The following is a 17,394-nucleotide window of genomic DNA, read 5'->3' on the forward strand; positions in this document are numbered from 1 at the left end:
TGAAATTAGTGTAAGTGTAAATCATTTTTCAGAAACCAGGATTATTTTGTTTTTATATAAAAATTAATTTAAATTAAATTTAATATTATTATATTATTGGGTTATATAAATTGTAACGGTTGGATCAAAGTTCGGATAACACGTTTAATTAGACCAAATACATAAAAGGCTCAAATAAGCCCGGATAATACAATGGGTGACAAATTCTAGTGCATGTCATCGCCCTCAAAATTTTACTTCAAGTGGAACTCGTATTTTCTATTAAAATATTATTTGCTGAGAACTCTTGTATCATTTTTTCTATAAATAAGAACTATGAGTTAACCCATTAATATACACTTTTGAGCACCAACATTGTGTTGAAAAATAGTGACAATTTATTTTAAAGAATAAATTCTATTTTCCGCAAGAATATTCATAGTTTTTGTTTTATAAAAAGAAAGAATTTTCTCACTAAAAGTTAAGTAATTTTTTCATTTTGTGCGATGATTCAATTTGTTTTGAGTTCACACTCAAAGCGGTTCAAGGTTTGAGCATAACAGATAAAATCGATCAGTTGAAAATCAAAAAATGACCTAAACCGCTTTCGTACAAAGCACAAGTATAATTTTGATTAAAGTTTATTACAACAAATATCACAAGGGCTCGATTTTAAGAAAAAATTTAAACTTCCCCGATTCCTAATAACATTATTTTCTAAATCAATTTTTTCAACACCTCCAACTCTTAAAAGGAAAAAAGTTCACCCTAAACTCGATTCTAAAATATAATAGGAAACTTGGCTCTGACCTAAATTTAATTTAATTATTTTAGTTTGAAGTAAATAAGATTTTTTTGAATTTAGAATTAAAATTTGATATATATTTATATATTTATTTATTGAAAGAAATATATATCATGAGAAATTTTGTAAATATCTGGCGACGATCTATCCCGACTATGTTTTGTAATTTCACTCGAGTCACATTTAAAAAAAAAAAAATGTACCCTAGGACGAAACCCATCTAATTCGATCATTCTTTCATCCCTTGTCTAGAATTATATTATATTATAGATGTCATTATAATATACAATTACCACAAGTTACATTATATGTATTATTTATACTTAATGAAATGCATACAAACTTTAACAATTCGTTGTATTTAGCTAAAAGTTTGATACTATATTAATAGCTATACTAATAATTACATAATATATTATATATAAATAGTTATAGGCAGAATTGCAAAATTTACTTCTTCCTTAACCTTTTATTTTTAAATCTGACTCACAATGTTGTAAATATTTTCAAATGAAACCAAAATGGATGAAAAGTGAATCAATTAACGGTCAATATTTTTGTCTTCACGCCTCATCAATTGATGTGAACTTTTGAATTAAATTTATTAAAATTTAAAAATATTAAATATTATCAAATATTAAAAATATATAAATAAAATAAAATAAAAAACTTAAATTAGAAAAAATCTTTTTTCTCCCTCTCCTTCACGTCTTTCTATTTTCTTTCTTTTTTTAATTTTTTTTAATCCTCTTCTTATTTCTTTCATTGTTTCTTCTCCCCTCCTCAAAACAAACCCCAACTGCCAGTCGGTGCTCCATCGCTCACCCTTGCTGGCCTCTGCTCCTTCAACTGAGGTGGCATGCCACATCAGACAAAAATGTTGATCATTACTTGACTAACGATTTCCATCCATTTTGGCCTTATTTAAAAAAATTTCAACGTTGTGGGTGAAATTGCAACAAAAATATATTAAGGGCCAAAGTGAAGACCCCCAAAACATTGAGGGTGAATCTTGTAATTCTGCCATAGTAATATTAATAATTATTATATAACATGTGATAATATTTTTTGGTACTTTATTCATGTTCAAGATTTATAAATATCCTTCCAACAATATTATCTCCAAGATTCGAATCATATTCTCTTCTTAAAAATAAAATGTATCTTGTCATTATAATATTCAATACGGTTGGTTATATATTATAATATCAAATAAGATTAATTATCCTACTGTTAATTTATATTCCAAAAGGGTAACATAAATTTTAACCCGCTAGATTAGCAACTATATTTACTTTGGTATCTATATTATTTTATTCACTTTGATATCTAAATTTTAAAAATATAAAAATTTTATGAGGCAAGAAAATAATTGCAAAGTTTAAATACCAAAAGAAAGCCAAAATTATATAAACCCTTCAGAAAACGTGTAAAAATTTCAAAACATTCTTGTGTCCATAAAAGCATAAATATGCATAAACGATACTAATAGCCAAATAGATGAAAGGTAAATTTTACAAGTATTAAAATGGTTAAATCGTTTAATTTTAATGTTCCATATGATAATATCCCTGAAATTTAAAATCAAGTACCTATGTTCCATATCAATTTTTTTGAATCTAGTATCCAAACAAATTTTCTTTTGGATTTGCATATCAAAAAATCCAAAACCTTTCACCCCTCAAATTCAAGTTCCCAAATGGTTCATAACGGGAAAAATGTTTTAGTGAGGGCATAGCAAGAATAAAGTGTACGTCGAAGCATATAATCCACAAGTACCAAAGCTAACCATGCAAAAAAATCTAAACACTAATAAAATAAAACAACATAATATGCTATCCTCGGGGAACGTTAAGTTTAAACTCATACTTGGATACACCGTGGACGTGCACTTCAATAGTGCAATTTCACCAACAGCAATGCGTTTTCCCAAAAAAAAACCTACTTAATGTAGAATGTACAAACTACAAAAGTTTGAGCCAAAATCATTGACAGATATCGTACAATACATGTCCATCTAATTAAGAACTGTTCCCAGTTTCATCGGTTATCATCTCATCTTTAACCTTTTCAGTATCAGAGACTATACCTGTCTTGTTATTGTCTTCAGTCGGCAGCATCTTGTGCTGCAGCTCTAGATTAAGCCTATTAATCTCGTCGTCTTTCTCTTCTAATTTCTCTTGCAAGATAAACACCTGCAGCACAACCCAGCTGAATTATCAAACTTAAGCAATTACAACAGCAACATAAATGATAAAACAACATGACGAAATACTAGTATATTGGTGCCGGCTAAATGAACATGATTAGCATTTGGTAAAATATAAACCAAGAAACATCCAACTTGATGTAACTATGCCTTCATCAGTAAAATAGCAATTGGTGAATATATGACCCTCCTTGAATATGATAAATATAATATACAAGAAGTAGTAGAATTGTTATTAACTGAATTGAGTCAGCAGATACAGTCTACCTGGTGATAACCATCTAGTGTTATCAAGGGCACAAGGTACACTCTAGGCACTAGAACCCTTATATCACCTCAGGCATAAAAATACTTGCTTGAGTGATGTGTGCGTATAAACTTCAACAATTACAATAATTGACACTAAACAGTGGTCCAATTTATCTACAAAAGACAATGTGTATAATTTCCTTATGATCCCATGTTGAATACTCAAATACTGAGAAGTGGAGAGCTTGATACTCTCCCTTTTTTTACTAGTAAAAGTACATCTCATGAAAAAAGTTAAAATAAAGAGAAATTAGAGAGCTTCAATCAATTGGGATTTTTTAAAGCCTATTGCCTTAAAAAAAATACCTAGCACATTACTAACTTAGCCTGAAAATGTCTGCATCAGTTTTATTATCTAATGTTAAGGCACAAAGCGCAACCACACCTAGGCGCACACCTTGATAACACAGCAACTATCAAAATGAAGATTTTAATTTTGTCGACAAAAGATAGAGTTTTTAGTGGATTCACGAAAGTGTGCTCGCTTAAGAGAAATATTTTGCCAATATATACTGTCGGAATGGAAAATAATTGTCCAGTCAAAAGCCCAGATATGATTTACAGTGAAACATGATATGTCTAAGGAAAATGCTATTTGTTCGGATGGATTGCCATCTCTTCTCTAGTATGTGAGACGTCAATTATTACTTTGGCATTGAAGACATTAATTATTATTTCAAGAAAGATGTTAACTTTAGGAGATCTACCTTAACTAAAAGTCTTCTTTAATTAAAATAATCTTTATGGTATTAGAAGTTTTTCTTTATTTGATGTTCTAATTTCCTTAAGTTTTTATTCATACAAGTAAACCTATGTAACCTCTATTTAAGAGGCTGATTGACAGCAAAAAAATTAAGAAATTATTTAATTTCAAAGGTTTAGGACTCTCTCTTTAATGAGTCTAAGGTAAGGGACTCCCTTTGATGAGTTTCACTCACTCATCATAGGTTATTCTCGCAGCAAGAATCATAACAAAAGGAAAAACCCCTCAATTGGAAAGTCTACTACTATGAAGTACGGACACGACGATACGATAATTTTAAAAAAATGAGGATAAGGATATGGCAGGACACAGCAATAAAAAATTCTTTTATATATTTTATATATTAATATTCAATAAATATATTGATATTTTTATCAATATAATTAAATGTCATAATATTGAAAATATTTTATTATCACACAATTTATATCCTAACTTCCAATCTATTAAAAAAAATCAAAGTGATATATATTTTTCAGAATACATATTAATTCATTAATTATATTTAATGGTGTACAGCAAACCCCATTATATCTTAGAAAACTCAGACCCAGTCAACTATTAATTCACTTTTCACTTAGAGGGTAAGTTAAATGGCCCGTCCTTTATTTTTTTCCTTTTCCTTTCTCATCTTTTCAGTTCTCTCTTATATTTGCTTCTCTCTCTGTCTCATCTTCCTCAACCTAGAACCAATGTCACCGCTACCACTTCGGCCACCATCAACAATGTCGAAATATTGAAAAACACCCCCATTATATCTCCCTCAACCTCCTAATCACATGCACCAAATTAGATTTTAGAAAATCTCAACAATAAAGTGTAGATCTAGGTTTCAAATAGAGAATTCCTATCACTAACTTTCAACCACCAAAATCCTGTGTCCTTGCATGTCTCATATCTGACCGTGTCTGATATTTATTATTATTTTGTCATATCCTGATGTGTTTGATATGTATTCTGGCATGTCGACAGCGTGCCCGTGTCGACAGCAGTACAAGGGACTTTTCGGTGTGTCCGTGCTTCATAGTAGTAGACTTTCCGACAAATTGTCTGATGACTCAACTTGTAAGTTGAGACCGTAACAATTTGATATCAAAGCTAGACACCATAGGTGATTCCAACATCAAAGAGCATTGATGCAAAACTGGAAGTAGTCTAGAATGGTTGAAAGCATTGACAAGTTGCAATAAGCTATTGCAACAAATGTCATTTCAAAGACAAGAATTGATGACTTCCAACCAAAATCATGAAAGGGAAAAAGGTTTGATAGAGGAAACAACAATGTCAACAAAATAAGTTGTCGACAGAATAGACAAGAGAACAAGACAAAGTCAACATGTGGATCAAGAACTGTGTCACGATATACAAAGTTACTTTTGACCTTTGACGGTACAAAAGATCTTTTGATTTAGCTACACAAGAGTGAGTAATTTTCTCAAACCGGAAAACAACTAAGGTAGATCCGGCGCAAGGAATATTGCACTTTGAGATTTGCCCCACCATTGAAGATTAACCCTTAAGGTGAATTGGTGACCTGCCACAAATTGTAGGGGTAATTTAAGTACTTTTCGGTACTTAACGAACTTGTTTTTAAATCGTTTCGTGTTTAATTATTTACATTTTTAGTTTTCTTAACTTAGATTCAAATTATTGCAAAATAAGCATTTTTACGTAATATATCGAGTTAGTTGACCTATTGGGCCAATATCAAACTTAAGGTAGTTCTAATGATCTAATTGAGTGTACAGGACACCTATTTTCAGGCACGAAAGCATCAAGAACAACAACTGAGTCACAACACAACCAAACCAACACAAGAATTTATAATCAAAGTTGTATGTAGCGACACGCACCAGGCTGTGTCGCGACACAGGTCTGACGGAGGGCAAAAATTAATTAAAGGTGTTTTTGTCTACACAATCCATATTTAGTGTGATTAAGGCTTGTATTTGACCTAAACTGGGTTGCTAACTTTGTCTATAAATAGGAGGCTTATGCTCAACTAGGGAGAGCTTTTGCCAAGCCATTTTAAGGTTTTAGTTTAGTAGTTTAAGATTTTAACTTCTAAGTCCTTTCGGGAGATTAGTGAGCGAATGTGGGAGTGATTAACGAAAGAATAATAGTTTTCATATGAATTAGTTGGTATAAATTATTGGGTGCTTAAATCTTAGGATTGACGACCCTAGAAAGTAATCTAAGTTAAACGAGATCTAGAGATAAGTTTATCGAGAAAATCATAATTTATACCGGTCAAAAAAGCGAGATCGGAAGATAAAAGAGTATTGGTTGATTAGCTAGGTAGTAGAGGCTGAAAGGTAATACTGATTAGTTAATAACTAATTCCCTAATAAAACCCGAGCTCTAAAGCAATTTAATCTTTTGTTTGTTATTAGAGAATTTTTCGTTTGTCAACTTTGCTTTTGTAGTTTAATATTTATTTTATGACTTCAATTATTGTAATGTAGTTTTAATGATTACAGTTTAGACCTACTATTGTAGACAATATTTTTAGATTTAATTCAACCTCCCTTGGGTACGATCCTCGAAGTACTTCCAGTACCCGTTGTACATTTACCATATTACAATTTGATCCGTATAGTTGCAGACACCACTGCTATATTTTTATATCTATGTTGTATTTCCAGTCAAACGTTCACATATTTGGCGGCAGTCAATTGGTTAACCTGAAACGGACTGGAATGTGAGTGGACCAATGTCAATTTCAAGGGTTGTTGGCACGTGCCAATACAATGTGAGTGGACCAATAGGTCAACTTGTTTACCGCAAAATTAATGAATTCAATTAGGCTTGATGAGGTGATGCAAAATCCTCTTCCCTAACCTTGTTCAGGCAATGAATTTGACATGATCCTTAAAAAAAAAGCAACTAGCAAGAACTGCAAGCATGCCAAGAAAACCATGGTAACAAACAAGCTAGTGTACTAACGATACCAACATGGCAATGACGACTCCATCTTCTTTTGCTAAAAAAAACTCTGGGCATGAAGGTATATCAACAATAAGTTCAAGTCCAAGTAGTGCAATAGACTCCCTTTAACAAGTTCATCATAGGTTATTCTCGCGGCAAGAATTGTAACAAAGGAAAAACCCCCTTAATTGTAGTAGACTTTTTGGCATATCATCCGATGACTTGATCCATAAGTTAGGACCATAGCATAGTACCATATGACATGGCATTTCACAATGACTTAAAGTCCCCTTTTCAACTTTGTCCTTAAGTTATAGATTTATAACCAAGAGCTTAGGATGGTGGTAATTCTCTCTTTTCCTCAATCATGACCATTCATGCAAGTCATCCCTTTGATTAGACAAGAATGGTGTTATGGTCTCGAGTTTGGGGTTGACTAGTCTTTGCCCTTATTTTGATTCCTATTGCCTATGGTTATGGAAATCTAAAGGAGTTGCCTACTATTAAACTCTAAAGGAGAAAACTACATTGGAATAGTTGTTTTGAATTGAATAACATCTTCCTAGGTTAAGCCACAAACTGTTTGAATTGCCAAATCGCCCATGTCACTTTTGGTTCCAGATTCAATTGATAGAATGAGAGCTATGCTTCTCCTAACATGTAGAAGACATCCAACCCAACCTTATCTTGAGAGGCAATATTATTTGTTGGCCAAACATCTCTCGTTTATGTAGCCAAACAAGGGTTTCATCCGATCCATTATATGTAGGAAAATCAAGTTTGATGTATTTAGGTACTATTTCCCTACCCACGTTGCCATCATGGACTGTTGTATGTCCATGATGCTTCTACTACTAAAACAAACCCCAAAGTGTGCATTTTGGTCACAAGTACAGTTTGGGATTCCTTGGTCAAAAGTCTCTATCCCTTTCCCAAGAAAGAACTTGCACAACAGAACCTAAATATGTTCTAACTTTGCATCAACTCGTGCCACTAATGCAACCAACCACGCTTCATGTTAAGTCAAAGCCTTGTATAGTAGGTTTCGAATTTTCTCATCTAAGGTTTTCTCGTTCTTGGTGCCTAGCTCAAATACCAAATTGTTACAATCCCGAATCTAGGATCAAGTCACGAAACATGAAACAGGAATCAGATTCAACTAAAGGATCTTTGCCCTCATTTATTTCCCTAGTTTTGCCTATGGTTGTGGAACTCTAGTAGAGTTCCCTACCACAAAACTCCTACCTTTAATTTACTGAAACTTTCAACTTTCAACTTGTTTATTCATTAATAATTTTCCTCTTAAATGAAGGTTTACAATTTAAGAAACAAAATGAAATTCCTAATTTCATGTTCTAAGGAAAAGAAAATGACAACCAAGTATCCTAATTTATTAGGAAAGTTTATTTAAACTAACAAGGAAATTTTAAGAACTCAAAATCAAATCAAAATCTGAATCAAATCTCCTAACAAATCTTCTTATCTTTCCCTTACCTCAAGTCCTAAAAAAATGGAGATATTTTACTATTACTGAGCTCTCTAATTTAATCAAAAAGTTTCAACTAAAAATTGCAATTCACCAATATGTTTCATTTCCCTCAATTTCTTTTCTAGTTCCTGATAATACCTTAACCTTGGATAGATTGTAAGCAAAGTTTTGGGTTTGAGCTTTTTTCTTTTTCCTTTTTCACACAGATTTGCTTCTATTTTGGCTTTTCTAGATAATAAGTGTCATCTCAAGTCCTAAAGGAAAGAAAGGTGAAGGCATGAAGCTATGAAACTGTTTTTAGAAAAAAATGATAAGAGAAAAAGGTAGTGGGAATAGTAGTAGGATACGAAAGTGATAAGTCTACAAAATAAGCGCTCAAAGAGGAGGTTCCAGATATAAATAGCGTCAAATAGAAAAAACACTTATTGCTCCAACTTTACAATGACATGGTGCAATGACATCAAGCGGGAAAGAAGATGCATGATGGAGAGGAAGAGCATCTAGTGTTGCTTGTACATTAAAAGTTCATTTTTCTTCCATAAATTATTATCTTTCCCACTCTATAACATAGCAATATAATGATCCTATCTCAAAACATGTCTTAGCTTCTTCAAGCAAATGCCAATTATCATGCAAATAAAGGGCACTATTTTTTGTCAAATAAGGAAAGTAGGCGTATATAACACATGATATGACTCAGCATGATGGTTATATTGAGGTCAAGTGGCACGGAAATGGCAATTTCATGATTATAAGGGAATTTCCATCTGATGCTCATTTAATGTATGGTATTTGATGATTCAATTTAATGAGAAGATTAAAGATGAGAGAAAGATAACAACCATTTCATTTGATCTTTCCGCATCATTTGTCAGCCCCTCCATTTGTTTGTATAATGCTGCATGCAACAGAACAGCAACGATCAAAGATGAGCATGAACCAAATTTTCAACCATGGAATAACAATTTCAATTACGGAAAGGCAGAGAGCATATTCAAGTTCTCATTATCCCAATCTGGTTCATTCAACCAAAACTCATAACTTATTTAACACGGACCTTCAAATTGACTTCTAAGTTCTGCATTTTGAGATTTTTGTAAGGCCAGTTTCATGGCCAATTCATGCATCTGCATTGAACAAAGAGTAAGTAAAAACAAGCATAAATAACAAACCAATGTCACAACATAATAAATCATATGCAGCTTTGAAAGACCTTCTAATCTATTTCAGGATTCATTCCAGTTCGAAGTGCAAAGATGCTTTTACAATGCAGCCTGTAATTATCACAATCGATCTATTTGCCACCCCCTAATTTTATTATGGGGGAGATGAATGCTTAAACACATAAATTGGCATGCACCAACAAAGCAATGCATGTATTACCGCATACCTTTCCTTCCTCTGCTTGAGTACCAATCTCCTCATTTTCCTCTTGCAATGTTCTACACTTTGCCATCAGCATCTTTCCCATTTTGCTTTGAGGAGTAAAACTAACAGCGGCAATATTTTCCTGCAGCTCTTTAACTTTCTTGTCCTTTTCCTCAACCAAATTCTAGTACCATAACAGTAGAACTATAAATAACTGATCCATAAGCACAATGGATTACTTAACAGCATTTATCTCCACTTCTAGCATAATGACATTAAAATAACACTGTATCTGTATGGGTAATCTATAAGCACAGGGCAACCTAACAGCAGATTAAACTTACAGGCCTCAACTTTTAAATCTTTAACATGTTCTAGATTACCAACCAGAAACGAATAAGAAGAATTTGGATATGCATAAAGTTTAAAAAACAAACAGAAACCGAACTTGTTTCAGGCCTAATCCATTGTGACACCAACTTGTCAAAATTTCCAAACCACCCTAAAGTCCAAAAGCCCAAAGATTAACTACAAATAGTAATATTACAATGGTCCATCTATGGCTTCTAATACAGTGCCTGCCAGACAAACATGTTACTCCCTTTATGATTCCTTTCTCCCCAAATTCATTCTACTTCATTTAGAAAACAGATACCCTTGCACTGATAAGCAAAAAGGAACTTTAAGAACAAACCTTTAAACGAGTAAATTCCTCATGAATGGCAGGATCTAGTAGTAACCTTCTGGCCTGTCACATAAGCCACAAAGAAAATTAAACAGGTAGAAAGGTGCAAAACATCCTTTAGTTCTGGGTCATGTAACAGAAACGGTAAAAAATCATGTCTAACAAATATCTGGACAAAAAAGAATAAGAGAAGCAGATATTTGATGAAATCAGACCCATAAATTACACAACAAAATGTTGAATCGCATAAAAATGTTAGGAAGTAACAAGAACAATTCGCTTAAATACAGAGGGCAGGTTCGATTGGGAATTTGGAACCATTAAGACAACTTATAGTGAAAACTCAAAACTCAAAAGACAGATATAATGCCAATATCAGATTATTGGAATGCATAAAATAAGGGTACATAAGCTCTTATGAAATGCATTTTATGCATTTTTCTTGACCATCCTCCCAAGTAGAAAATAAAACAACAAAAGCAAAGTAGTATATAATATCTGCTAACAGAAATAACATCATTCACTTTGAAGTGAGCATTAGATAATACCTGCATTGATGGTGGCTTCAGTTGAACTTTCAAGTCACGAACAGCTGACTGGAAATTAAAAGAGATTTTGGTCATAGTTGGCCAAGCTATTAGACAATCATGTCCAAGTAATCAATGCACTAAGTGGGGCATAATGCTTTATACAAGAGAATAACCAAAAAAAGGGTCAGGGTGATTGTATAGAAGTAAGAAAAAATGGTAAAGGTGCCCCCAGAAATTCTTTCAGAATCTGAAGTAGAATAAAGGTCATGACAATCTACACCACAAGCAACAGCAAAGAGAAACTCCCAAAAGGAAGATCGTAAAGGATTGCACATAGATGAGCAAAACGAATTCTCACTCCACTAGATTTAAAGGAGTCCTCTCCGACTTGAGAATCAACAATAGACAAACATCAACAGTGGAAAAATAAGAAAATATGCAGTTTCCTCAAGAAGTAAATGCAGCATACATTTGAGATAACATATTCACCAGCAAGTCCTAATGGTGCACATATTAAAACTAAGGTTTTGCATGGTATGGTGGAAAGAAAATTGGAAAAGAAGAAAAGTAAAAAGATAGAAAATATATTTTTCTTTCCATTGGTGTGCTTGGTAGGAAAGATGAAGAAATGAAAAGAATTAAGTAATTTTCTTTACATCATTGCTTGGTAAAGTTGAAAAATGAGAGGAAAGAAAACGATTTTTTAAATAAAAAAAAAAGAGGATAATCTTGTAAATATGCACACTTGTATCTCTTTACTTTTCCCTCCTCTTATCATACCAATTTGGAATGATTTGTTTTTATGCATTATGATGGAAAATGGTCATCTTTCAGAATTTTTCCTCTCACTTCTCTTTCCCACCAAGAACACTGAAATTTTATTTTCTTTCAACTGTTCCACTCTACTCTTTCCATCTTTCTACATTATCACTCAACCAAGCACACCCTAAAAGATGAGTCTCTTCAATAGCAATCTATACTGGAATTAAAATGTTTTTTAGAACAATCATTACTGCACCTTGATATACTTTTTGCTTATCTTTACCAGAAATATCCAAAAATTTATCTCATCCTCGCACATTGCCATATTCCACCAGTTAGACAGCAAACAGCATGCTAAACAATCATAGATGGTAGTCAAGAGGGAAAACAAAATTAAAAGATGTCACCTTCAACTCAGCAATCTCCTGCTCACGCTTTGCAAATGTTACAATAAAGGCAGCTTCTTTTTTCTTGGCTTTTTCTAGCTGAAAATAAGAACAAAGCATGCATGAAATTCTGATTAACAGATAAGAACAGTTAATGCAGAAAATATATAGTGAGAAAGTAAGCAATATCAAGTTCTTACTTGTTCCTTCAGTGTCTCCTCAGAGGATTTCAGAGTTTGAAGATAATTCATTACTAACTTGGGTTCTACAGAAAATGGAACAAAACAATTGCTCCATCAGAAAAGTAGCATACCTAAAATGATCAATATTTAATAGAACTTCGAACTGGAAAGGTAATCAATAGGGCCTAATATATGAAACATAAATATAGAGAAGACTACAAGAAAAGGCAAACCAGGAGCTATTCCAGCTGGAATGAAGGGCTCATTCTGAAATGCAGAATGCCATTTCTGAATCTCTGATTTTGCAGTTTCAAGCTCCGTCTAAAACAGAAAACATCATAATAAAAAAATCCAAAAAAAGAAGAGAAATAAGAGGAAAAGGAGAGAAAAGGAAGTACAGTTTATGAAAAAAGGTATGAAAGCTCAGGTGGTTGCCATTATATTCTTCAACCATGAAATTTTTTATGGACTAAGCTAATTCCACGCCTATATAATACCATTTCAAAGTGAAAAGGACAGAAAGAGCTAACATGTACATGATAGCTAGAGTCCTCAAGACAAGTCCCTTTCCAAGCCTATTATAGAATCGTTTTATTTTAGAAAGGATAAAAAAAAAGGAAGAAAGGAACACTGTAAAATATCCAAAAAGGTCCTAAGTCAACAAGGAAGCATAAAACTTGTACAACCAAAAAGACAAAACTTTGAAAAATCTATGTTGTAGATGGTTGTTCATATAAAACTTATTCTTTTGTGAAGGAAAATTTCCATGCTTAATGTCTTAGTATCTATAGTATTTCCAAGTAGGTGAGTTTACAACATTTATTTATTACACATATACAAATTAAACAAAGAAACAATTCGATGATATCAAACAATGGATGATACATACTTGGCACGTTGCAAGGGTGTCCTTACAATTCTGAAGGCTGCAAAAGGAGGAAGAAAAAAAAAAAAAGAATCACGATAAAAAGTGAAGATAAATCTCACAGAAAATTGCAAACAAACAAGCAGTTACATAAACGTAATAATCTCATAGGTATAAGTCATTCTATGCATTACACCTCTCACGAAGTGACAAAATCATCCCTGTTGCTACACCGGGGGCAGTTTCTTCTACTTTAGAATTGCCCTACAATACAAACAGACAAAATTCCTCGGGTTAAAATAACTAAACTAATATATTTTGTTTCTCCACAAATGGCTTCTCGAAGTCAAGTGATAAATGAGTAGGAAATGAATAAGGATGAAAACTTAGAGCACTAGGGTTCCATATTCAAAATTTCCCTCAAATCCATTGGGTTTAACAACAACAACAACAATAATAATAATAATAATAAACCTTAAAAACTATTGCTACCTTTTTTGATCCAAAAATATCGTCCTCATCGTACTCAAGATCACCAAAACTTCTTTTATTACCTGAATATGCATTTGAAAGAAAAAATAATAATACAAATTGTTCATTTAAATAAATTGATAAAAAAAATATTGTAGGAAAAGAAGGAATCAAATAAGGTTAACCTGAATGCCTTGCACTATGACTCCCAGGAAAGTCACCGCCAAAATCGTCATCCTATTCTCCAAAACACACCCATTTATCATTGGAAAAGGCAAAAAAGATATTAGAAACCCTAAAATGGAATGCATTAGCGCTGCATAGTAAAGAGAAAGAAGCAACTGACATCATCGAGATGCGCGTGAGAAGCCATTGAAGGCAGGATTCCGGCGGACAAAACCCTAGAAACTTTGATTTTGAGTGAAAAGCTAATAGTATCACTGTGGGCGGCACCAAGATACCCAATTCGAAATTGGGAAGGAAGAAGCTCAGATCCCCTGTGACCGGTCACAGGATTCTGTTTGAGGAGATCAATCCGAAATGGCAGTTTAAAACAGTCATGAGTCACTCCGATTATATTATCATTTTCTATTAAAATTTATCTTTTTTATTATTAAAATTATTCTTTGTACATATATACCACGTCACGTCTTATTATTTAATTATTTTGTTAACTACATCATCGGATTCTTTTCCCGACCCTTCAATTAAAATAAGGTATTTGATAAATAATACATTAAAAAATATATGTTATATCAAAATAATATTAAGTTTTTAACAAGTATTAAAATATTTAAAATAATTAATTCGACATCACTTGCGTTGCATATGATTTTACAATTTAATATTTAGCTAGTTTTTTAAATATTATATTTTAGATATAGTAATTAGCATAAAATAATATTTTTAATGATTTATTAAATATAATTAAAATATATTAATTTATCAATTCAAATATTATGATAGAATATTTTCAAATAATAATTGAAACATTTTTAACATATTCAGCCTACAATATAGTTTTACTTTATGTAATTAATGCAAAGTATCATTATTCAAAATAATAACTAGGCAAAATAAGGCCTATAGACTGATTTTTTTAATTAGGGTTTTATGCTGATTTTAAATTTAATTAGGGATATAGGTCGATTTAGTTAGAAAGTGCGTCCAACTTTTCAGTTTTCTCTCCTAGGGTTAGGGTTTTAATTTTATTAGAGTTAGGGTTTTGGTTCAGGGTTTTAAAGGGTTTAGGGTGTTTTAAAAGTGATCAAGGTTTTCGACTAAAACAACAGAAATAATTAGGTAATTTTGAGGGGTCGAGGATGTGATAACGCGCTTCAACACACATACATTTCATATGTCACTGCGATATAGAATCATGACTTTAGAAACCTATTGTGGGGAAATCTGGTTTTGGGGTAATAATAATTGATACAATCAGGGATTGGATTCAACGTGAATGTCCCAGTCGGTGGCCGTGATGCTCACGGGTTCGAGTACAACCGAGGGGCCAAGTGACAATCGTTACCCGATCAGGAGTTCAAGTTTTTTGGATACCCGCAAACAATGCCCTATATATACCATACATAAGATTGAGGCTATAATCATACGGAAAACCTCTGGGGACTTATAATGTAATCAACGTAATTTTTTCCTTTATTTCCAAGCAATTGACATCTCTAACCTTTGATTCTTGTCCAAAAGTCAACACCGAGGTGGACACAAGAGGGCTATTAGGAGGAGAGCGGATGTTCCAGCACAGTAGAGGTCAAACTCGAGTTGGCGCAACAACGGTTGTAGTTATTAATAGGTCGTGTAATAATGACAACCATCGTCGCTCCGAAAGGAGCATCGCCTTTACTGCACCGTAACAGCTGCTCCCCGTCTGAGAGTCCTCTTGTGTCCATGACGGTGCCGACCTTCAAACAAGAATGAAGGTTAAAGGTATCGATTGCTTGGAAATAGAGAAAAAAGTTACACCAATGATAGCTAGAAACCCCAGAGTTTTTCCGTGTGAATATGACATCAAACTTCTGTATGGTATTTATAGGGCATCATTTTCAGGTATTTGAGCTCGTGGCCGCATAACGGCTGTCAACTGGCTCCCCCATTATACCCTGATCCATTACCGCATAATGGCCGTCGATTGAAACCTCCACATCGACCTCTACCCTTGATCGTACAAAGCAAAATCACCCTATAACCGACTTCCCTAGGATAGGCTTCAAAGGCAATGATCCTATTTCGACATGATATATGAAATGTGTGTGGCTCGAAGCAATATCGCATCACTGACGACTCAAGAATATCTCAAATGTAAACCAAATATTTTTAGTGACCAAAATTTTTAAGATCGGGAAATGATTTATAGTGGAGAAATAAAAATGATTGGAGAGAAATTATATGAGTGAGAGATGATAAAGCTTGATATGTGAGAGCCATTTTATGAGCACCTTAGATAAAATTATGAGCAATCCTCTCAATCTTCTTACAAATCCCACCAAGAAACATTGCAGTTTGCATAAAGTAAGTCAGAATGGGCATTAGCACTAAATTTGCCAACGTTACTCTGCTTGTCATTGGGAGTAAATGAGCATTATAACCACTTAGCTTCTGACAAACTTTATCAACAACAAACTAGTAAGTACTTCTTGTAACTCTCGTGTGGAGCAAGGGCACACAAAGATAAGTGCCCAAATTATTTACCATCTACAATTGAACATACTACCAATCCAATCATCAATCACCTCGCTCATGTTAGAAGAGAAATAAACTTTATGTAAGATTATCAGAGCTACGATAGAAAAAATAGAGAAATGATATTTTCTTTTTGATTAAAATATGAACATGCAGACTTGCATGTATTTATACAAACATGAGAGCATGAGAGCTAGAACAAACTAACTGCTGCTGTAACTAACTTTTAAACTGCTAACTGACTCAGAAACTGCTTAGCTACTAACTGACTGAATAACAACTTTACTATAACGGTACTCTAACACTTTAGTCTTTGAGGGTTTAACTTTATGACCCAAATATTTACAAAAATTATGGAGAATTTCCTTAACCACCCCGGCTTGCTCAACACAAGCTCTGTAAAAAAGGAAAGGATCATTCGCAAAAAAACAAATAAGAAATGGCAGTGCCTTGTTGGCCTAGCTTATTGAATTCCAACAATTCAACTTAACATCTTCTCCAATCACATGGTTTAATCTCTCCATGACAATGGCAAATAAATAAGGCAACAGAGGGTTCTCTTGATGAATTCCTCTAGTAGGATGAAACTCCTCAAATAGTTTATCATTCCAAAGAATCTACATTGAATAAGTAAAAATACAATGCCTTATTACTTTGCTTAGACCAGATGGCAAACCCACATCATTTAAAGTATCCTCCATGAAATCCCAGCACAAATAGTCATAAGCCTTCTCCAAATACACCTTCATGGCCATCCATCCTTTCATCCCCTTCCAAGTACGTATGAATTGAATAATTTCCTAAACTACAATAATATCATCTGTAATGTGCCGACTTGGTACAAAGCTCATTTGGTAGAGTAATGATCCTTGGCAACATAACTTTCAATCTGTTGACAATAACTTTTATTAAGACTTTGTAAGGGACTGCACAAAGACTAATGGGCTTGAACTAAGAATAATCCTA

General features: G+C 33.2%; 1 protein-coding gene across 1 annotated transcript; it reads right to left on the reverse strand.

Moving 5' to 3' along the window:
* Nucleotides 1-2,569: 2,569 nt before the first annotated feature.
* Nucleotides 2,570-14,286, reverse strand: LOC105787524 (FKBP12-interacting protein of 37 kDa). Its single transcript, XM_012613957.2, has 14 exons — nucleotides 14,078-14,286; nucleotides 13,917-13,968; nucleotides 13,753-13,814; nucleotides 13,457-13,524; nucleotides 13,285-13,321; nucleotides 12,629-12,716; nucleotides 12,414-12,478; nucleotides 12,235-12,312; nucleotides 11,084-11,131; nucleotides 10,545-10,598; nucleotides 9,873-10,034; nucleotides 9,540-9,609; nucleotides 9,325-9,380; nucleotides 2,570-2,979 (listed from the first exon to the last, which is right to left on the reverse strand). Exons 1-14 carry the CDS (start codon nucleotides 14,102-14,104, stop codon nucleotides 2,806-2,808), a joined length of 1,041 nt encoding a protein of 346 aa, XP_012469411.1. The 5' UTR covers nucleotides 14,105-14,286; the 3' UTR covers nucleotides 2,570-2,805.
* Between the last annotated feature and the right edge of the window lie 3,108 nt (nucleotides 14,287-17,394).

The sequence above is a fragment of the Gossypium raimondii genome, chromosome 7 (genome assembly GCF_025698545.1).
Source record: "Gossypium raimondii isolate GPD5lz chromosome 7, ASM2569854v1, whole genome shotgun sequence".
NCBI classification, from domain to species: Eukaryota; Viridiplantae; Streptophyta; class Magnoliopsida; order Malvales; family Malvaceae; genus Gossypium; species Gossypium raimondii.

Coding starts and splice junctions, on each gene's coding strand:
- LOC105787524 (XM_012613957.2), bottom strand. CDS start 14,104: ATGGCTTCTCACGCGCATCTCGATGAT. Junction 13,815..13,916: donor TCATAGTGCAAGGCATTCAG/GTTAACCTTATT, acceptor ATGCATATTCAG/GTAATAAAAGAAGTTTTGGT. Junction 11,132..12,234: donor AGGAGATTGCTGAGTTGAAG/GTGACATCTTTT, acceptor TTTAATTTCCAG/TCAGCTGTTCGTGACTTGAA.